Source organism: Bos grunniens, chromosome 3, assembly GCF_055505025.1.
Source record: "Bos grunniens cultivar Pamir isolate PY7600 chromosome 3, Bosgru_T2T1.0, whole genome shotgun sequence".
Taxonomy (NCBI): Eukaryota; Metazoa; Chordata; class Mammalia; order Artiodactyla; family Bovidae; genus Bos; species Bos grunniens.
The window spans coordinates 62,390,079-62,413,382 of record NC_141167.1 but is presented as its reverse complement, the minus strand read 5'-3'; the positions used below and the strand labels follow the sequence as shown (position 1 = coordinate 62,413,382).

Here is a 23,304-nt window from a genome sequence, read left to right as displayed (position 1 = left end):
AGAAATAGTAATGAGATAGCATGAATAAATGAAGTAAAATGTCTTCATTTTAGTATTCTTTTCACTAATAGGTAACTTCAAATATATGAAGATCTGGACTCACAGACTTCAATTATAAAATTTCAATCACAAAATTGTTTATTTGAAACGCAAGCCTGTTTTGTCATCTGTAAACATCTTAATACTTCACATACTTGGGAACAGGGAAAATGAGAGCATATGAAGGTGCCTGGGACATAAGCTTTCTCTCAAATGTTTGTTTCTTGGATTTTAAGTTTTTCTGAAGTAGATTTAGTCCTTCATATATCATTTAGATGCCTCGTGACAAAATTTTGGGTTGCTTCATTACAGTATAGTCTTGAGTTCTTTCCATCAGCAGAGAGCAGCCCAACTTGTTAAGTAAGAAAAGCTCTGTAAGAGAGTATGTGATGGCCACCCTCTGCTCTTCACCTAGCTGTGCTTCTGCTGGGAGGACTGATTCCCAGAATTCCTGTGTGGGTGGCTCTGCTTTGTCATTCAAGTCTCAGCTAAAAGCCGTCGCCTCTGGTGAGGCCTTCCTTCACTGTGCCCTACGAACAAACCTTTCTTCTCCCCATTCCCTCTCCCAAAGCTCCCTCAGCAGTGGTGCTCAAATTTTAGTGTTACCTGGAGAGCTTAGGAAAGCAGTTTCTGATTTACTAGGGCTAGGGTAAGGCAGGAGGATGTTCATTTCTAAAAGTTCCAAAGAGATGCCAAGAACCACTGACAGAGTGACGGATGTTGGAAACAAACTGCAAAGGTTTGAACACTGACTCTGTACTTTTCTGGCCATGGAATCTTAGGCAAGTTGTGTGACCCCTCTGGGCTTCAGTTTTCTCGCCTGCAAAGTGGGGATGATCACACCTACCTCGTGGGGTTACTGTGAGGTGCAAAGGAGTTAAATCTTCAAAAATGTCTGAAACTATGACTTAGTAGCTATTTGGATTTACTTTCTTCCTATCACGTACTCCTATCAGGAAGTATTCTGTTCATTTACTTGTTTACTTTTTTCTCTTATCTCACTGGAGTAGAAGTTCCACAAGGTCAGGGACTCTATCTGTCTTGTTCACCATTGTATTCTCAGCACGTGAAAACACACCTGATGCTTAATGAGTATTTTATACCTAGATAAGCATGTTTAAGTAAGATATGCGGGAACCCTAACTGTATTAGAACAAAAGATGACAGGTGATAGTTAAAGATCTTTGGTACATGATTTTGAGGACTTTTAACCTTCTTTAAATACTAACAGAAGAATCTGTATCAAAGCTTTTTCTGTTTGTTATCTTTGTGGAAAGAATACTTGAATTTTTAAAATTATTCTAAGCATGAGTATGAAGAAGGATCTATATAAAACTTGAAAATGTTTCTGAAGGATGGAAAAAAAAAGATTTGACACATTATGTTTTTTGTGAAATGATTTAACATGAACATGTCAATTCTCCCTAGATTAATCTATAAATTCAGCATGATTCCCCCCAAAAATTAACAGTAAGATTGTTATTGGAATTTGACATTTTGGTCCTGAAGAAATATGGGAAAATAACAAGCAAGACTAGCCAGCAGAAAGTCTAGGAAAGTAATGAGACGTATTTTTCTTAGGCATTAAAACACACAAAAAAGTTGGAAGGGGAAGATACGGTACTTGAATACATTCAACAGCTGTTTGGTACATGATAAAAATGGCACTTCACATCATTTGCTCCTTTTATTGGTACAAATTCATGAATACTGATGTCCAGTGATGAAGAAGATGTGTGATGTGTGTAGATATGTAAACTGGCATGATATTTTTGCAGAGCAATTTCTTAGATCTATTTTTAGAAAGATGCATATGCTTTAACCCAACGATTCCATCTTTGGATATTCATCCACCTAAAGAATCTCTTGAACCTGTGCACAAAGAGGACCTGGAGAATGGACTGTAGTAGTGAAACCAGATGACAGCCTGAACGTCCTTACAAATCAAGTATTGTACATCTGTACTGAAATAACGCAATGCAGCTGTTAAAATAAATGAGGCTAAAAATGGGGGAAAAAAAGAAGTAGAAGTAAATGTCACCACATTGATGTTCCAGTACATAAGCAGGTAACCTTCTTTCCTCCAGTTCAGAAGAATACTCATTACATGATGATCTTTGATGTCTTCGTTATTCTGACATGCTTGGCTTCGTTAATCCTGTGTGTTCGATCTGTGGTGAGAGGACTTCAGCTTCAGCAGGTGGGAGTCACTGCTTTCTAGCAATGCACTGGTCATTTTGATTGACAGAAATTCACCATGCCTCCCCTCTTTTTCCTAAAGGAATTTGTCAATTTTTTCCTCCTCCATTATAAGAAGGAAGTTTCTGTTTCTGATCGAATGGAATTTGTCAACGGATGGTATATTATGATTATTATTAGTGACATATTGACCATCATTGGATCAATTCTGAAAATGGAAATTCACGCTAAGGTAAAATTTTTTCCTATTTATGTCATTGTTAGTATCAGATTTGCCTTAACTGTCATTTGTTTTTCCAAAATGTAAGGATTCACAGAGTACAAGATTGTTTTTAAACATTATATTGAGTAAACCTGAAATAACAGTAATTTGTAAGAATCTAGTCAGGAAATATTTTAGGCTGTTTTTCAAGGTGTGATTTAAGTCCTCTGAATCAGGGTCATTTGGGTATCTGATAAAATACCCCACGTTAGACCTACTGAATGTGAACTCTGGGGTTGGGGCCTATGAATTCGTACACACACTGAAAGTCATACACACACCAAGATAACTAAGGTAAAAGATTGTTTTTGTTGTTCTTAGAAGGAATGCCAGAATCTTCAACAGAAAGAGTTGGACTGTGGGCAGGAGATAGGGAGTGAGGCCGAAGTACTATTGTTCGAGTCCTTGCAGTTTTTCCTTTGTCCATTCAAATTGAGAATATTCCCATTTTCTTACTGTTACCATTGATGTACGACAAAGTTTTCCATTTTAAGTTAGGACTAATCCAGCTTGTATGTCAACCCTCCCCCAAAAGCAAAAAAAAAAAAAAAAAAGAAATACTGTTCAAACTAATCTTGTTCAGATTTATGTTTTTCTGTCCTTGACTATAATTAAGGATGAGTATGAACCACATGGGGAGCCTGTTTTGGTTCAGATTCCTGGACAGAGATCTCAAATGCAATAGCTCAGATATGATAAGAGCTTATTTCTCCCTCGTGTAATTGTCAGGGTGGGTTTTCCAGCCTGGCAAGTCACTCAGCTCCACACAGTCATTCAGGAATCTAAGTTTCTCCCATCTTTTTCTCTGATGACCATTGAAGGCTCACCCAGACTGCATGATTGATGCTGGATTGTCTCATGAACAGGTTGCAGCCCATGGAAGGGAAAACCTGGTATGGTAGGTAGTAGGTCTCTTACAGTCTTATGCCTTGGCTCAGAATGGCAGCCTTCATTCTGTACAGTCCTGCTGGAGAAAATTTAGTCACATCTGACTGCAGGGGAGCTGAGGAGACAGCCCGTGCATGTACCTCAGAAAGAGAGAGTGAGTTTAGAAGCCATGGAGCATCTGTCACCATATGCCAGGGTAATATATGTCATTGAAATAGATATTTAACTTTAGGGAACAAATCAAGAGAAGTAGGGGGAGATTTGCAGCAAATCTTCATTTTTACTAATCCCACCTACCATTAACTTCAGTGAGCCCTTAAGGGTGTCCAACAGTCTTTCTACATTTTTCTAGACCATGCATTCCCCCTGCCTTCTAGCTGATCATTTCATATTTTTTCGTGCTTGAAACTTTTAATACCTCTTTTCCATCCTTTGTTTCAGCTGATGACCTCACTCTGTTTCACAAATAATAAACAGAATTGAAATCTACAGTTTTCCACTTCATTTATTTACCCATCAGCATCAATGGCCATACACTTGGCATTTTCTCTTACTGTGGATATAATATTTAGGTTACTATCCAGGGCCAACTCCTCCACGGGCCTATCAGATGCTGTCCCGACTTGCTTGTTCCAGAGCACGGCTTCAGCTATTCTTACTCTGTTTCTTATGCATCCTTAATTTCCTGTTCTCTGCCATGGCATTTCCATGAGCATGTATTTTTTATTTTTTTTCCTTTCTAAATAGACAAAATCTCAACCTGTTCTCTCTCCAGCTACTTCCCCATTTCTCTGCTCTCCTTTACATAGCAAAAGACCTCAAAAGAGTATTTAATACTGTTTCTGACTCTGTTCATCCAGTTCTATTTTGTATCTGTTCTAATCAGGCTGCACGGAAAGTGTATTTTCCAATGACCTGTAACTGTTGCTGTGTCTAATATTCAGTTATTTATCCTCATTTTGACCCATTAGCAGCTTTTTAACACTGCAAGCACTTTCTTTGTTGATGAGTTTTTTCACTGGCTGTCACTTACCTAATCTTTCTCTTGAATCATGGCTGGTCTTCACTTCCCTTTGCTGTTCCCTCTGACTTCACCAAGCTATTTAAGTAACAGAGCTGCAAAGCACCATGCTTAAACACCTCGTTTTTCTGCCTTTGTTTTGTGATCTTGTCCTGTCTTATTGCCTTAAAGAGTACCTATTTTTCAATGATTTTCAAATCTGTTTCTCTAGTTCGGAATTATTCCCTGAACTCCAGTGTCAAATATCCAACTGTTTCTTCCACATCTTCACTTGAATGTCTACTCAGCTTCACAAATTTCACATACCTAAAACAATCATTGTCTCAATGGACATGAGTTGGCGCAAACTCCGGGAGTTGGTGATGGACAGGGAAGCCTGGCGTGCTGCAGTCCATGGGGTTGCAAAGAGTTGGACATGACTGAGCGACTGAACAATAAAACAACTCCTCCTCCATAGTCAAAACTCACTTCTCTGTGGCCTTTCAAATTTCAGTTAATGGCAGCTCTTTTCAGTTGTTCAAGGAAAAAAAACATAGATTCATCCTTGACTCCTCTTTTTTTACTAATTCCCTCTCCTCCGTATCTCATCCAAGAGAAAATCCTATTTGTCTACCTTCAGAAATCACCTCATCACCTCCACTATTCCCAGCCTGGTCCAAAGCACCATCAGCTCTCATCTGCAGTATTGCAGTAGCCATCTCTCTCTTCCACAGTCTGCTCTCAACCATAGAGCCAACATTGGATTACAGGACTCCTGTTCAGAGCTCTCAGTCTCCACCATCTATTCAGAGTAAAAGGCAAAGTTGTTAAATTATATTTGTGAAACTCTAAACTACCTGCTCCCTCACCTCGGTGACTCCTTACTCTCCCCTATCGTTCTCTAGCCAGACCCACTATCTTGCCAGATGCCCTCCTGCTTTTGGGCCTCTGCTGATACTGGTCCCTCTGCCTGGAAAGCTCTTCCCCTAGATTCTTGCTTGGTTTGCTCCTTCACTCCCTTCATGTCTTTGCTCAAATGCCACCTTTTCAGTGAGACCTTCCCTGGTTACCCTTTTGAAATGCAGTGCACAGCCATCCTTTGTCCCCTCTCCTGAATTTTCTCCTCACCACTTACCATCAGTCCATGTATGAAGGGTTTCGCTAATTAACTTCTATCATCTCTCTCTACACCCACTAGAATGTAAACCTCATGAGGGCAGGGAATTTTGTCTCTTCACTACTTTGTCCTTGGCACCTAGAATGGTGCCCAACTCTTTGCTACTCAATAAATAATTTTTGCCCCAATGAATTTCTGCTATATAACTGATAATTTTTTTCCACTGTGTTTTAGAGTCTAACAAGTTATGATGTCTGTAGCATACTTCTTGGAACCTCTACCATGCTTGTGTGGCTTGGAGTTATCCGGTACTTTGGTTTTTTTCAGAAATACAATGTAAGGAATTCCACAGATCTCCAAGCTGTTGGTATTTCTCTTTCAAAGTTACTGCACTGCTTTGTTTGAAGGACAAAGGGATTCTAATGACCTCGTTTACTTTCCCAGCTCCTCATTCTCACCCTCCAGGCGGCACTGCCCAATGTCATCAGGTTCTGCTGCTGTGCAGCCATGATTTATTTAGGCTATTGCTTCTGTGGATGGATTGTGCTGGGGCCTTATCATGATAAGGTACTGGTAAACAATTTTCTCTATTGCTATTAAGCTCTCAGGGTAGTACCAGTGACTTGTTATTCTTTTAAAATAAGCTCATTTTACTTTGTGACTCAGCCTTAAACATTGAAGGTATTGTGTCTGTTGCCATGTTTTTAAACTGGTGAGGTAAGACCAGGTGGCACTAATGGTAAAGAATCCACCTACCAATGCAAGACATGTAAAAGATATGGGTTCAATCCCTGGGTTGGGAAGATCCCCTGGAGGAGGGCAGGGCAACCCACTCCAGTATTATTGCCTGGAGAATCCCATGGACAGAGGAGCCTGGCAGGCTGTAGTCCATAGGGTCGCAAAGAGTTGGACACGACTGAAGCGACTGAGCACACACACAAGGTAAGACCAACCTGAGAGGATGGTTGATTCACTTGGTTGCCTCGGCTCCTTTTGTGAGTGTGTCAGATAGTTAAGTCCTTCTTACCATCAGTGAAGCCAGGTTTGACAGTTTGATTCGTCAATATATATTTATGGGCTATTTAGGTAATTTTTATTGAAGTGTGACTTTATTTTTAAAAGTAGTATAGGGAGAAACTTGTAGAAATATTTGAAAATTTTGTTTACTAGAGTTATAGTCTCAACTATAATACCATCATCTTAAATGGAATGAACTTTAGAACAGAAGCATGAGCATTTGTATTCGAGACCTGAATGCTCTGCAGAAGCATTTCAAGGATCTCTTTCTACAGAAAAGTAAAGGAGAGGGTAAAGGCTTGACTCAGAAGAGCTGGTCTGTACCTCAGTGTTTTTCTTCTTCAGTTCAGGCTCCTCTGATGAAAAGGAACATCAAGAAGGAGCTCCTTATTCCTAGAAAAAGAGTGGGCATGTACATACTATGTAGATCACAAAACAAATGTCTATAGCAATGACTTTTATTGGTTGTCTCCATTGTGTACATGTTATTAAACTTTTGTTTGATTTTCTCTTGTTTAAAAAAAAAATGCCTGTGGTTACCCGAGGGTATTTGTTTGAAAGGGTAACTTGGGATATCTAGTTCCACTATTTTTATCATGGAGTCATGATCAAAGTCTCCAATGGGAGGGAACATGAAATAAAATGAATATTTTTTTTTTTTTTGCAGTTCCGTTCTCTGAACATGGTCTCTGAGTGTCTTTTCTCATTGATAAATGGAGATGATATGTTTGCTACATTTGCGAAAATGCAGCAAAAAAGTTACCTGGTCTGGCTGTTTAGCAGAATTTACCTCTACTCATTCATCAGCCTTTTTATATACATGATTTTAAGTCTTTTCATTGCACTGATCACTGATACATATGAAACAATTAAGGTAGGTTCATCAAGAACCTCAAGGAGTGACATTTTCCTAGAACTTGTAGAGAGTCAATAAAATACAGTACCTAATGGGGAGGAGATCAATGGAATGGTAATTTCTTCTGAGTAGAGAAAAAGGACTTCAATTTTAGATCCCAAGAAACAGAATTTCTAGAATGTTGAAAGTTTTGTCTTTGAGTAACTGTGTTTTCAAACAAGCTTTCTAATCTTTTATTAGCATTGTAAGGATCATTAGGTATTGGGTAAGTGAAACATGACATTTCAGATGGTCAAAATTTTGTGGGGAGCTTTTAAAATCCAATTTTCATGAAGAAAAATTGACCTCTTTATTTGAAGTGTGCTGTAACTGAATGCATCATTCTGCTAGGCCCTCCTTTCTTGGGATCACCCCAGAGGCCTGGTCTCCAGAACAGTCAAGGAACTGATAGGTCAAGAACTCGCCATGTATATGTTCCACATTTAGGAGCATGATTTGAAAAGATGTTATCATTTAGTCGCTCAGTTGTGTCCGACTCAATCACTAATACTATTATTCACACTGGATTTTAAAAGTCAGTTTGAGCCCTTTAAAATATGGAAAGGCAGAATAAATATCCATATGTATTCAAATTTCTAATAACCTTCCCACATGGCGCTAGTGGCTCAAGAACCCATCTGCTAATGCAGGAGATGTAGGAGACTTGGGTTCGATCCCTGGGTTGGGAACATCCCCTGGAGAAGGAAATGGCAATCCACTCCAGTATTCTTGCCTGTAGAATCCCATGGACGGAAGAGCCTGGTGGGCTACAGTCCATAGGGTTGCAAAGAGTCGGACACGACTGAAGCAGCTTGGCCTGCACATACACGTTAATAGTAGCATGTTAGATATATTATTGGCATGCTGCTGCTACTGCTGCTAAGTCGCTTCAGTCGACTGAAATGGAAGGGTCTATGCCAATAAGACATTGGCATAGACCCTTGCATTTGGGGACTTCTGTTTCTGAACATGAGAGGGGTAATGAAACATGATGCCATGTGAATAGATAAAGAGAAAGACAATCAAGAGTTGATGGATTATATATTGGTAATTACAAATACCTTGTTTAGGCAACTAGGGCTGTGATTTCATTCTTACTGAATCAGGTGTCAAGAACTGACTGTCCTCAATGCTCACTTGACTGACTTGCTTAGAGTCACCAAGGAGACTGGAAAGAATGTAGTTGTACCTGTCCAAATCCCTTCCCACAGTGCTCTAAAAGCTCGCTGCCTTCACCTCTGCATGTAGAAAGCTATATGTTCAAGGGTGATGATATCTGAGGTCTCAAAGAGTAACGTGAATGGACAGCTCTTGACACAAGCCTATGACTCTTAGTTTAGATGTTAACCTCTTTCCGTGGACTCAGGGCACTTGTCACATGGGCGAGTCCTTTCTGATCCTTTCTGGCCCAGGGCCCATTCTTGGGATCTTAGATCCCCAAACTGAAATAAATATTAGACCCTTATATAAATCTCTCTGTCTGGAAGAGAGACTCCAAAAGGCTGTGCAGGCTGGGTTTTCCCTGGAAGGAGGTCTCAGATTCAGATTCAACATGTCCATTTCAGGTTGACTCAGACCACGAAAGAGAGCCCAGGAGGGCACTGCAGAATCTTAGACCCACTTTTCCTTAGGCAAACCTAAGAGTGGCTCAAGAGGCTCCATCGCCATGAAAATACGTGGAAGCGAGTGAACTATCCCTTTAGAAAAATCCCTACCTAACCCACCCCTGTGGGTTTCCCAGGTGGCACTAGGGGTAAAGAACCTATCTGCCAATGCAGGTAGATGTAAGAGATGCAAGTTCGATCCCTGGGTTGGGATGATCCTCTGGAGGAGGGCATGATAATCCACTCTAGTATTCCATGGAGAATCCCATGGACAGAGGAGCCTGACCATAGAGTCGCACAGAGTTGGACATGACTGAAGCGACTTAGCATGCATCCCACCCCTGTAGCCAAATGATCCACTCTGAATTTGAAATAAAGCTGTTCTCAAGGGACTTATTAATGAAAACTTTTTTTTTTTAATTCTCCTGTATAGCATTACCAACAAGATGGCTTTCCTGAGACTGAACTTCGTATATTTATATCAGAGTGCAAAGATCTGCCTAATTCTGGAAAGTACCGATTAGAAGAAGACAATCCAGTATCTATATTCTGCTGTTGTAAAAAGTAGCTGTTAGGCTAATCTGTGCTCTGGAGAGAATATGTTACGTAAATGAGTTGGGAGATAAAAATAGGTATTTTAATATCAGATGTAGTATGTCTGAAGACTACTATCATGAGCAAATTGATGACTATAATTCATCAAGAACTGTGTTTATATTTTTAGAGCAATATTTAATGTCTATAGCTTTGTGCTAGGTTTATTTAAAAAAAAACACTTTGATGAGGGAAACTGTTGGATTCTTTTCCTGTTTATTTTTCCAGTTTTAGAATATGTTTTCCATACCGTTCTTTACTCTTGCTTCCAGTTATTTTGACTGTGCTGACTGTGTCATCAGTAGAAACAGTGCTTGGTCTGATGTCAGCCAAGTCACTAACCCTGGCCTGGACCATTCTCAGTGATCATCTGAGAGACAGGATGGTTGCTGTCTATCCAGTAATCATTGGTGGCTCAGATGGTAAAGAATCTGCCTGCAGTGCAGACCTAGGTTCAATCCCTGGGTGGGGAAGATGCCCTAGAGTAAGAAATGGCAACACAGTCTAGTATTCTTGCCTGGAAAATTCCATGGACCAGAGGAGCCTGGTGGGCTATAGTCCATGGGCTTGCAAGAGTTGTACACGACTGAGTGACTTTAACTTTCAAAAGAATGAGAAAGAAAAAAATCACCAGCTAACAGTCACATATTTGGTTCTGAAGGACAACTGTTATTTGATACTGTTTTGATTTCTAGAGAAGATCAGATTTTTTGGTACTCATGTATAGGTTTTCTCCTTTCCTATAGTATTAAAAGACAAAGCTGAAAGAGTATTCTATATATCTATGAAAATTAAAGTGCATACCAAATTCATATTCAATCCCACAAGGATTGATTTATTGATACTTGCACAGCCTTGTGAAAAGTACATGATGCACCAGGTCCCTTGGGGGCACATTCATTCTCACAGAAAAGAGTAGCATTTCAGGGTCACTAATCGCAGTTTCATGGGGAGAAGTTCTATAACTGACATCAAAAATATTTTGGAAAACAATTATGTTCAAAATTTAAAAATAAATGGGAAATGTATGCCTTAAAAAGACACAAAACCAGTCTCCACTCCTTGCAGACTGCTGATTAGAAGCTTCAGGGATTTTCACAATGTAAGTCTTTGTTTTGTGTGCTATTTATCCATACAGAAATTAATTCAATGATGTGATGTACAATAAAGGTTTTCTGAAAGCAAGCTCTTTTTTTTCAAGGAAATTGATTTGTTAATTTTTTATTTTAAGGGCTAAATGAAGGTAACCTCAAGACACTGGAATCTTATTGTTTTAACACAATAACATTCATAATAATGACTCTAGGTGTCAAAATGTGAGATTCTGCAATAATAAGCTATTTTGTAGTACCTATGGCAATGGCAATCCACTCCAGTACTCTTGCCTGGAAAATCCTATGGATGGAGGAGCGTGGTAGGCTTCAGTCCATGGGGTTGCGAAGAGTCAGACACGACTGAGTGACTTCACTTTCACTTTTCACTTTCATGCATTGGAGAAGGAAATGGCAACCCACTCCAGTGCTCTTGCCTGGAGAATCCCAGGGATGGCAGAGCCTGGTGGGCTGCCATCTATGGGGTCGCACAGAGTCGGACATGACTGAAGTGACTTAGCAGCAGCATGGCTTTAAAAAACTAGAAATCTAATCTCTGGGTGAATTTTTTTTTTAATCTTCATTGTAATATTTGTGTCACAGTCATTTTTGGAATTTGCTGGAATGCATTGAGTTTTGAGATTGTATTCATTATCTGACAGATACTTCTTTTTACCCCTTAAGAAGTTTTTGGATTAGCAGTAATATTTCAGTGGAAATGTGAGACCGCTGACTTACTGCTCTGAGGTTTTGCTTTGCCCTGAGGTCACTATGTTCCTCCTGTGGAAATACAGCCAATGACTTGGCACCTTCACATCTTTCTCCTGATTGTCCAAGCTTTCTTATTGTCAGGAATCCATGATAAACTCCAAGGCCTAATTTTTAGTAATCATCCCCATGATCTTAGCTGGAAAACTTCTAAGTTTCTCACCATTAGGTAGGATATGGGCTGTAGATTTTTCACAGGTGTCCTTAATCAATTGAAGCCATTTCTCTCTGGTCCTAGTTTGCTGACAATTTTTAAACTCATGATTGAGTATTGGATTTTGTCAAATGAATTATTGGCATCTATTGATATTATTGTGATTTTTTTTTTTTTTTGAGCTCACTGATATGATGAAGTACATTAGTTTGAGTTTAGAATGTTGAACTAACTTTGCATACCTGGAATAAATCCCACTTGGTTGTGGTCTTTGATTATTTTTATTCATTGTTGTATTCAATTTGCTCATCTTTTTTGTTGAGGATTTTGCATCTATGTTCATGAGAGAGATTGGTGTGTAGCTTTTTTGTTTGTAACATCTTTATCTTTTTTTGTTATCAGGGTAATGCTAGCTTCATAGAATAAGTTAGGAAGTATGATCTCTGCTTCTATCTTCTGGAAGAGATTATAGAGAACTGGTATAATTTCTTCCTTAAATGTTTGGTAGAATTTACCAGTGAACCCATCTGGATTGGTGCTTTCTGCTTCAGAAGATTATTAATTATTGATTCAATTTCTTTAATAGACGTAGGCCTATTGGATTGTCTATTTCTTCTTGTAGCCCAGGAATAGATCCGCATCAATATAGTCAACCAATCTTTGACAAGGAGCAAAGGCAATACAGTTGAGCAAAGACAGTATTTTTCGCAAATGGAACAACTGGATATTTACATACAAGAAAATGAACCTTGACATAGACTTTACATCTGTCACAAAAATTAACTCAAAATGGATCATAGTTGTATATGTAAAACTGTAAGATTCCTGAAAAAAAAAAAATAGAAAAATCTGGATGACCTTGGGTTTGGCAACAACTTTCTAAATATAACATCAGAGGTACAATCCATGAAAGGAAAATGCCTTATTGAAAGTGAAAAACAATGCCAATTGTGAATTAATTTACTAGTTTAGAATGGTCAAGATTGGGTACTTAGAAACAATAATTTATATCTTCACATGTGTGATATTTACAGCTCTCAGCCATCTGACTCCAACTATCCTTCAGTCCCACACTGCCCGCCTCTTGTCCATCCCCAATTCCCTCAAACACTCTGTTTAAACATTTCCTAGAACCTTGCTACTTAAAAAGTGATGGGTGGACCAGCAGTATCAGCAGCATCTTCTAGATAGAAATGCAAACCCTCAAATCCTATTCCAGGCAGATCCACTGAATCAGAGTCTGTTTATATCAATTTGCTGATATAAAAAAGTGTTATCCCAGTTTACGGTCCCCTTCTAAAGGGACTGTGGTTCCTAGTGGAGTCCTAACATTTTGAAGTGAAGGGTTGTCCCTTTATAGTGGCTTTGTTTGTTACAAATCTTTTTACCTTGTTTTGGGGTATAGACGATTAACAAGTGATAGTTTCAGGTGAACAGCGAAGGGACTCAGCCATACATATACATATCCATTCTCCCCCAAACCCCTCCCATCCAGGCTGCCTACAGTGGCTTTTGTTTTTAATTAAAAAGGCTTAAAAATTCTTTCAGTTCAGTTCAGTTCAGTCGCTCAGTCATGTCCGACTCTTTGCAACCCCATGAATTGCAGCATGCCAGGCCTCCCTGTCCATCACAAACTCCCAGAGTTCACTCAGACTCCCGTCCATCGAGTCAGTGATACCATCCAGCCATCTCATCCTCTGTCATCCCCTTCTCCTCCTGCCCCCAATCCCTCCCAGCATCAGGGTCTTTTCCAATGAGTCAACTCTTCGCATGAGGTGGCCAAAGTACTGGAGTTTCAGCTTCAGCATCATTCCCTCCAGAGAGATCCCAGGGCTGATCTCCTTCAGAATGGACTGGTTGGATCTCCTTGCAGTCCAAGGGACTCTCAAGAGTCTTCTCCAACACCACAGTTCAAAAGCATCAATTCTTCGGCGCTCAGCCTTCTTCACAGTCCAACTCTCACATCCATACATGACCACAGGAAAACCATAGCCTTGACTAGATGGACCTTTGTTGGCAAATTCTTTAGCATAAAAATTATATATATAGATATATATCTGTATAAATATAATATTTCTTACAACATAAACTTCCTTCAACACTCTCCAACCAAGCTACAGTCTGCCTCTTTACACCAGCGTCCACGTCCTTCCCACAAGAACAGTGCTGCAACATCTCCTCTCCTTCGAAAAAGGAACCACACCACTGCTGCACCCACCTGCAGGGACTGTGAACACACAAACAGGATCTTCCAAGTCTGTCTATACCCAGTGGGTACCTCTAATGAAAGGCTCTAAACTCGGGCTTTTGCCCAATGGCCTATTGAAAGTGACTTTTGAAAGTGGTGTAAAGAAACAGTGTTGCCTGCCATTTCAGTTCTACAAGGATCAAGCCATGGACAGTGTACCTTGAGGGGAATTCAAGATGATGAAAAATAGCTTTCTGGGCTTGGTTTTATCTAGATAGTTAAGATATATATCTAAGTCAGTGACCCCAGATTCTTCTCATACATATAAAAGCACTAAGATCATTAACTTGTTTGTTCTTTATGATTAGCAGTGATCTTTGAATGTTCACCCACCCCAGCAAAAAATTCATGCACATTCTGGCTCTTCCCCTACCTCCTACTGAAATGAAGCACGATCCTAAGGAGACCCAAATAATAATAATGTAGCCATTAAGCATAGTCAGAGACCTTTAGTTCCTTCTCAAGGGCTATAGATAATATTCTGAGCCATAGCCTGTGAGCTCTCTTATAGATACTGAAACTCCTACCAGGAGGAAGAAGTTACCTCCATGATGACCAGACTCTGTCCATGACATAAGCTGCCACAATTCCGAGAACTGGCCTCAAAGTGAAAACAAACCCACCCTGGAACTGAAGATTAACTGTACCTAGAACAATCAAGATGATGTTGGTCAGACCACTGATGACCAATTTCAAGATGACTGCCAGAGCTGAGTGAACTGCTTTTGCAGGTAGCCCCTTTCACTCTGGAAAAGCTCTTGCCCTTGATTATGTGGGGAGGGGGAGCTGGCCTTTGGACAGGTGTTCTCTTCCCCACCCAACAGGGCATCAGAAATAAAGCAAACTCCATCATCCTGGCCTGTTGATTGGCTTTTGAGCTGTGAGCAGCCACTCCCCGCTTTCGGTCACGCTGTTAGTCAGACACGACTGAGTGACTGAGCATACACATATGCCTTAGCACCTCAGAGCTATCTGATGGGCTGTTTCCTGCACTATTGTCCTCAGTAAAGTCCTCAAACAAAATTTAACTCCCAACTTTTGAGTCCTGTTTTTTTCTTTCTGTGGACAAGGGGGTAAATTATGTATCCTTTTATATATGTTATATGTGTTCAGTTGCTTCAGTTGTGTCTGACTCTGCAACCCTATGGACTGTAGTCCACCAGGCTCCTTGTCCATGGGATTTCCTGGCAAGAATACTGGAGTAGGTTACCATTTCCTTCTCCAGGGGATCTTCCCCATCCAGGGATCAAACCTGCCTGTCTTGCACTGCAGGCAGATTCTTTACGGCTGAGCCACCAGAGAGACCCTTTATATATATTACATACTTCCAACTGCTTCTATCTGGAGATGCATATTGGCAGAATATTCTTTGCCCAAGGTAAACCCAAAGACCTTTTAAACAGTCACGAATTTGAACAGCCTGGACCTCTCAGACTTTGCTGCTCATAGGAATAGGGTCCCTTGGAAAAGAAGCTATTGGCCGGTTGGGACTTCCAAGTCAATATAACCCTCAGCTGAAAGTGGCATTTGGGTAAGTAACCGTGACCCTCCTTTCCAAGATTCATGTCCCGTTTCCAACAGGCGTCCTCCTTAGAAGCTCTGGGAGGGCAGAGCAACAGTGGATGCAGACCAGCACGTGGTCTTATCTGGGGGTCCTCAGTGCTCAGCCCTGGGCTTGGCATTCGTTGAAAGTGTCCCTGGTCTTGAACGCATCAAAATACAAATGACTTTTAAAATGGTCAAAGGACGGATGTCAGAATCAAAAGAATGCAGAAATCAAGGAAGAATAGAGTCAGGCGCCCCGGAGGACAGGGAGTGCGCAGCCCAGCCGCCCGGGGGCGGTGTGGAGGGCGTGGCGGCTGCCCAGCGTTCCACCGCCCGCGCCGCTTTTGAAGGTGCTTCTCCTCACTACAGCCCGGCCAGCCACTCAGGAGGCCGCCTTCTCCCGCCGCTCCGGGCAGCACCATGGCTCGCGACGTGGAGGCGCTGGACCTGCCGGCGTGGAGCAGGGCCTCAGGTCCGTCCCAGGGGCCCCAGTGCAGGTCAGTACCCTGGGGGCGATCGCCGTGGGGGCCCCCTCCATCCTGCGGTCGCTCTTCGGGAGGCCCACAGACACCCTTCCTCGAGCTGCTCTCCTCCTTGCGTCTCCTGGCGCTCGCACCTCTGCTCCGGGGGCTCGGAGGCCGGCTGGCGCGGAAAAAGTGCTCCAGGACACCAAGTTGAGACGCTCTCCGGACGTGCTCCAGCCTGGAGCTTGGAGACCTGGCGGAGGTGGGGATTCGCGGCGGGGCGGGACGCCTGGCCACGCGCCCCTCTCCCCAAGGCTTACGCCGACCAGCCTGGCTCCCAGCCGCCAGAGCCGCACGAGCGACCCCGCGACTCCGTGTGCCTGCTCTCCGACCCGGGTCCGCGCGCACCGAGCGGCTGGTGGAAGAGTAAGAGAGAGGGGCTAAACGGAGGGGGCCCCCTAGGAGCGGATCTGACTTCAGCGGAGGCGGTCTCGCAAAGCCGAAATGCGTGCATTGAACTATTTCGCCTACTCCAAACCCCGAGAACAGTGGAAAGTTTTGAAGGTGCAGGCATGGGCGGGCAGCCCTATCCTTTTCCCCAGGTCAGAAAGCCAGAGGAAAGATCAGGTGTTTCCAGGTTAACCGTCAGATGAGGCGCCTGAGCTGTGTCTTTCTAGATACTGGACTCTGAAGAAATCCTCATCAAGTAGATGACTTTCCTGTTCTAGACTAGAGCTTTCTTGCTGCCTTGCTTATAGACTGCTTGCAGTTAGTTAAACCAGGCTGGGCTTTGCCTTCCGGAACAAACAGGCCTTTTCCTCAGGTGGGAGGGTTACAGTGTGGTTAACCCCAGTTCCTCTGCCTGTATGAAAAGGCGTACAGTTCAGACCCGTGGCTCTGCCAGGGGGCCCCACCTTCTCGGTCAGAGTTCCAACCACCCAGCCGTGCAGCTGAGCCTGGGAGGTGCGGACAAACAGGCCTTCGCTCCCCTTTTAATGATCGCAAAACAAATACAGTGGTAGGTTGTTAAATTTTCTTAAAATAGTGCGGAGACATTCCTGACTGTCCTGCGTGGCGCTCTCCATATTATTACAAATGAACTTAATTCTAGCAAGGAAAGCCAGAATTCGTGGGAAGGATTTACTTCATTTCTGGTCGCTGTCCAGATACGTATTTACCTAATTCCAAGTAACTCTGGTATGTATTTTTTTAGACTTTGACAGACCAATTTTGAAGTAGACGACAAAATTTTGGTGCAGCTTTTCTTGACAATCTGATACCCGTGAATGCCACATCGAAATAACTGAGTATCACGTAATTTATAGGGGCTTCCGAGGTGGTACTAGCGGTTAAGAACTGGCCTGCCAATGTAGAAAATGGTAGGTTTGTTCCCTGGGTTGGGAGGATCTCCTGGAGGAGGGCATGGCAACCCACTCCAGTATTCTTGAGAAGAATCCCCATGGACAGAGGAGTCTGGTGGGCTACAGTCCACAGGTTCACAAATGGTTGGACACAACTAAAGCAACTTCGCATGCACACATGTAATTTATAAACTCTCTCTCTTAATGCTGTTTATTTTTAATAAAGCAGATAGATAGAAATTAAACACTGCTTCCATCTACCATAGCCCTAAAATCCTTGTTGTAAACGTAGGGAGCAAGTTGATCCTGGGTTTATTTACTATCTTTTGCTTGGGCCGATGAACAGACTTGTGCTTATGATGGGTATGTTGTGTATAATCTTTATTTCTTAAGTTCACTTTAGTTTTTTTCTTAGCATATTTCCTTCAGGAATTAAATGGTTTTCTCATGTCCAGTGAGTATCTTCAGAAAGTCCCATTCTTAGAGAACACATACTTGGGTGCACACATAAATAGGTTTTGAAGGGATTCTGATTTGAAATATACATATGTCCGGTTGTGCAGTACCAGTGGCACAGAGGATTTTGTTTCATCTCAAACAGAATGGAAGGTGCAGTCAGTAAGAAAGAGGTAGGAAAGGCTGTCTATGGATGTTAGGATGCAAATTCTGATGTGTTATGTTGAGGGGATTAACTATCTTGTTCTTGCAGAGGTGGGGTGTGAACTTCGCACGTCAGAAGTGTGTGTCCACAGAGATGCTCATCATCTCTGTGATTCACTAACCACATAGCACAAGTTTGGGGGAACCTGGTATCTCCTTCTGAATGAGGTTTTAGCTCATCTTCCTCTTCATACTTTAAGAGAAGTTAAACTCCCATTACTGTGAACTCTTGTTTCTACTTTAGAATTGTGCTCATTCGCCCAGTCATGTCCAATTCTTTGTCACCCTTTGGACTGTGGCCTGCCAGGCTCCTCTGTCCATGGGATTTTTCAGGCAAGAATACTGGAGTGGGTTGCCGTTTTATCCTTGGGGGGGATCTTCTCACTCCAGGGATTGAACCCGAGTCTTCTGCATCTCCTGCGTTGCATGTGGATTCTTTACCTGCTGAGCCATTAGGGAAGCCCACTTTAGTAAACCTGCCATAAATCAGACCCTGTGGTTTGGACCCTTTAAAAACAGGCACATTTCCCACACATCTCCTGACCATTTTCATGCAGAGGCCATCATAATAGTGCAAATTTCTCCTGCACATAAAAGCTGGTAAATCCTGATGAAGTGTTTGAGGAGGCCACATCCTCCTCCTTTTCTCCCAAGGAAGGGCATATCAAAAATGTTTTTAACAGTAAGATGATACATGTGAAATGTCTTAATGAAGCAAGTAGGAAGAATGGGGAGACAAGTAATGTACAAAGTGGCAGAGAATACAGAACTGAAAGTCAGGGGTGATCATATATGTCAGCTAATCTCTTTGACTAGGTCTCTATCCGTGAAGTGAAACCTAGAATAAGATAATTCTTGAAACTTAGTGCAAAAACAGGTCGGTTCTTGTGGCTACAATTTTTCTAGTGGCCAAAGAAAACCCTTTTGGCTCTGAAAGTTGAAAGTGGAATCTTCTTTGAGACTGGGCTGCTCTCTTTAGCTGAGGCTTGGAGTCCAAGCCCTACGTGTCTGTTCCTAAGAATGAGATCACCCTTCAGTGAGTTCTTACATCATGTGTTCTGAGCTTCATAGAGAAAAGTAATTGTATTTCCAGACTTCATTTTCTTTATCAAACTGCAATATTCTTCTCAGTACCAAATGTGTAAAGCCATGTTTTGGTTTGTTTACCTATTTGTTTGCTTTGGCAGTCACCCAGGGTTTTTTCTTCCCACTTTCCCCAGCCTGCCTCCAGCTGAGCTTTTACTCGATTCTGAGCTTTGGCTCCACCTCCTTTTCCCTGCGTGAGGAGAGCTTTTCGGATATGTTGCCCATAGATATTTATTCCCCCTCAGCTGGGAAGACTGCTTCCTTTTTTCTCCTTTGAAGCTTGTGTTTTGTTATCTCCCCTTGAATACATCTAGTGATTTTAGCCTAAAACATTTATCATATAAGAGTTAGTGACTAGTGAGGCTAAAGACTCTGGAAAGTTGTCCTCGGTATAATTCCAAAAGACCCACAGTTTAAAGGGTGGGCTTAAAAAAAAAAATCCTATCACCTATAGCAACTAGAGGGAGTTGCTAGAGAGAGCGTGAATCTAGGGTCTCCTCAACTGGCACTGAGGTGGGCTTGTCCAAAGATAAGGTAAACTCATCCCATTGTTTGAGGAAAAATGGTAAATTATAATTTTGTTGTTGTTGCTGTTTAGTCGTTGTGTCCGACTCTTTGTGACCCCATGGGCTGTAGCCCAACAGATTCCTCTGTCCACAGGATTTCCCAGGCAAGAATACTAGAGTGGCTTGCCATTTCCTTCTCCAGGGGATCTTCCCAGCCCAGGGATCAAACCTGTGCCTCCTGTGTTGGCAGGCGGATTCTTTACTTCTGAGCCACCAAGGAAGCCCAATTATAACTTTAGTTATAACTTTATTACTTCTTTTAATGTTCCTTCTCCTTAGGGAGAGTCATCAGCATGACCCTGTTATATCAAGCACTTACTGAAAATGTTAGAGAAACCAAAATGTAGGCAATAGTGTAATTGCAGTCATCTTTTCCAACTTTCATTGCATTTGGAATCCTGTGGTGGCTCAGACGGTAAAGCGTCTGCCTGCAGTGCAGGAGGCCTGGGTTCGATCCCTGGGTTGGGAAGATCCACCGGAGAAGGAAATGGCAACCCACTTCAGGATTCTTGCCTGGAAAGTTCCATGGACTGAGGAGCCTGGTAGGCTACAGTCCATGGGGTCGCAAAGAGTCGACTGAGCGACTTCACTTTCACTTTCTTTGCTTAGAAATGGAGTTTTGCTTTGCTTTTCTCTCTGACATGGAGAGCTGATTCTTCAGGCTGTGTTTTCAGAATACATGTTCAGAACGAGCATTTTGAAAACGCCAAGCCCTAGTTCTGCTTTCCTGCTGACCTGAGGCAGCAAAGTAATGATGGGAGATGATTTTATGGGAACTTGGTGGCACAGTTGTCTTTAGGGAAATTCCTGAAAGTTGTAGCATGCTCATCTTTTATGGGTGACAGGAAAACGAAAAGCCCCTAGTCTTTTTTCCGGGTATTTCTCAGAATTAGAATGACCAAGTCATTTTTGTTTTGAGTGCTGTGCTGAGAAGGTAACTATGGTTTCTTTCTCTGACTTTTTTTTTTAAACTTACTTTAATTGGGGTCCAGCTACCCTAGAGCCTGAGCTATCTGGACATCTTTCTCTTTTTCTCTCTTCTGAGCTTAGCAAATCTTGAGAAAATAAGTTCATTATAGGAACTAGAGTCAAAAAATAAACAAACAAACAAAACCCATGTGGAAGTTTGGGATTGGGTTAAAATCTTCTATCTGCCAGATCTCCTAGGACATTCACCCTAGGGTCAGCATGATCATTGCTGTAGAAACCCCGAATTTTAGTCTGCATTTACTTCCCCTGATTCTCCTCCTCCTATCCACTGCTCACAAGCTAAGGACAGGGAAATATTGGATTATCTGATATGTGTTATTAGGCTCTGTGAAATAGCTTATTTTAACTCAGAATGATAACTCGAGAATTCATGTCAATCACCCCAAATCAAGAAAATATGGAAAACTTAAAGAAGAAAATTAATATTACCTATGATACTACTTCACAGAGATTACTAAAAAAATTTTTTCTGGTTTATGCACTTTTAGACTTTTTAAATGTCTACATATAGCAATAAATGTCCACATTTTTGGAAAAATGGGATCTCAATATGTTTATTTTGTAACTTTGAAGAAATCTAACAGTATGTCATAGACATCTTTAAGTCAATACAGAGTTACAAAGAGGTTTGCAGTGAACGTTTTTTGTAACCGTGTTTTTGACTAGTTATTTAAACATTTGTGATCTAAATCCATAGAGTTTTAATTCCAAGATCACAGACACTCTTCTGATCTCATTCTCTTCTACTGCCAAGTGTCCTTCTTTACATTTCCTTTCAATAGACGGTTTGTGTGGGTGTGTTATTGATAAATAAAATTGAAGATAGATTTTAACCATTGTGACTGTTAGTAAGTTTGTTGTTAAATGACCATTGGCTTGTTCCAATCCCTTATATGTAACAGGATAAATGTTGAGTTGACCTTCCCTTATTAATAATCTGGAGCTCTCTACAGGTAACGGATAGTAAGCTTTTGCCTGTTTAAATATAATGTAGACATTTTTTCCCCCTAGTCTTTTTAATTTCTTAAAGTCATAACTTTTTGTGTTAAGATCTGTCAGTTATTTTCATTGGCTTCTGAACTTTCTCATACTTAGAGAGGCATGTTAAATTATATTTTAAAAAATCCTATCTTATGGTTCTATCAAGTTTATTTTTAAAATGTGCCTAAGTTTTATTTTTGCATTTGGTTTGAGGGAGGACTCTAGCTTTCTCTCTCCCCAGTGGATCACAAATTTTCAAAACAATTCATTGAATAATTCATTCTTTGGATAGACTTCAGGAATATTAATTGAAACAAAATAAGTTTTTTATCAGCAAACCAAGCAACTAAACTACCTAAAACCCTCTAATATATCTTGGCTAAGATATTTTCAGTATATTTTAAATTTAATTTTTTGTATCAATGATTTTAGATTTTCTATTAAATTTTTTTATTTGTTGTTATTTTATTATTGTTATTATTATTTGATCTTAATGGGTGCTGGCCAAGGAAAAGTTCACACAATTAGGATTGTCATCTTTTTTCACTGACTCATTTCTTTTTTCCAAAAAATATTCACTGAGCATCAATCATGTGTTACCTACTCTGCGGTATTCTGGGAATATAGTCATAAGCAAGACTGGGTCTTTATGAAGTTCTCTTGTAGGGAAGACCAAAACAAAGATTTCAAAGTCAGTTATGAAGGAAATTAACTGATGAGAGAGGCTGTGGAGAAGTCCTATTTTAACAAAGTGATCAAGGAGCCCACTCTGAAGAGGTGTCGCTTGAGCTAAGAAGTGAAGGTGAGAAGAATCTGGATGTGTGGCGAGTCGAGGGGATGGCAGAAGGGTAGGTGAAGTGGCAAGTGCACACGCCCAGAGCTGGGAGGGAGGTCTAGTGGGGTGGCGAGGAAGGGGAAGACAGGGTATGGGAAGGAATGGGCAGGGAACTTTTAGGCCATGGCAGGAGGGCTGGATTTCAGTCTGAGAGCAGGGGGAAGCCACTACAGGGTAGAGGAGTGATGTCTGCCTTACACTTTCAGACTTCCTCCTCTGGCTACTATGTGGAAAACTGGGAAACTGGCATAGTTTTCTGGTGAGGGATGATGATGCTGGGACCAGGGAGTCTGCAGTGGGTGTAGAGAGAAGGGAGCCACTCCACATTGTGTTTTGAAGGAAGACTTGCTCAAGTAGGTGTGAGGGTTGAAGAAGAGGAAAAATCAAAGCGTGACTCTGCAGCAAAAGTTCCTGTATTTTGCTGCATGTTAGAATTGCCTGGAAAGCTTATCAAAATCTCTATGCCCAGTTTATACCTGTGGGTGTGCTAAGTTGCTTCATTCGTGTCCAACTCTTTGCGACCCTATGGACTGTAACCCACTGGGCTCCTCTGTGGATGGGATTCTCCAGGCAAGAATACTGGAGTGAGTTGCCATACTCTCCTCCAGGGGATGTTCCCAACCCAGGGATTGAACCTGCATCCCTTACGTCTCCTGCACTAGCAGGTGGGTTCTTTACCACTAGCTCCACCTGGCTTATACCTGGTCACCAATTAAATCAGAATGTCTTGGCACTGAAACCTTTAAAAAATCCCCAGATGATGATTGTGCAGCCAATGTGGAGGACCACTGACAGAATGAGGGTTTGCAGCTGAGACATCTGGATGCATGGATGTAATCATGGTGTTGAGCACATGTGCAGAGAAGAGGGTGGAGGAACCTATTAGTCATGTGGGTGGAGTTTCAAGGAAGAGCTTGGCTAAGGGAGCCTGTTTGAGAGA

At 41.6% G+C, this 23,304-nt stretch overlaps 2 protein-coding genes across 7 annotated transcripts in view; both read left to right on the top strand.

Annotated features, from left to right (window-relative positions):
• Positions 1-10,800, top strand: part of MCOLN3 (mucolipin TRP cation channel 3) — a 34,908-nt gene extending 24,108 nt beyond the window's left edge. For 2 of the 3 annotated variants that reach the window (XM_086394377.1, XM_086394379.1), the window contains exons 8-13: positions 2,127-2,239; positions 2,321-2,470; positions 5,740-5,841; positions 5,950-6,072; positions 7,190-7,396; positions 9,455-10,800. In XM_086394377.1, coding sequence (XP_086250503.1) covers positions 2,127-2,239; positions 2,321-2,470; positions 5,740-5,841; positions 5,950-6,072; positions 7,190-7,396; positions 9,455-9,589 — 830 coding nt within the window. In that variant the 3' untranslated portion in view covers positions 9,590-10,800. The remainder of the gene's footprint in view (positions 1-2,126; positions 2,240-2,320; positions 2,471-5,739; positions 5,842-5,949; positions 6,073-7,189; positions 7,397-9,454) is intronic. The other variant, XM_086394378.1, reaches the window with a different exon arrangement.
• A 4,982-nt stretch (positions 10,801-15,782) lies between these two features.
• The window catches only part of MCOLN2 (mucolipin TRP cation channel 2), a 64,654-nt gene continuing 57,132 nt past the window's right edge, over positions 15,783-23,304 (top strand). For all 4 annotated transcript variants that reach the window (XR_015160353.1, XM_086390865.1, XM_086390868.1 and 1 more), the window contains exon 1: positions 15,783-15,918. Coding sequence is in view for 2 of the 4 variants with exons in the window: in XM_086390865.1 (XP_086246991.1) it covers positions 15,842-15,918 (77 nt within the window). In the remaining 2 variants the exon portion in view is untranslated. The remainder of the gene's footprint in view (positions 15,919-23,304) is intronic.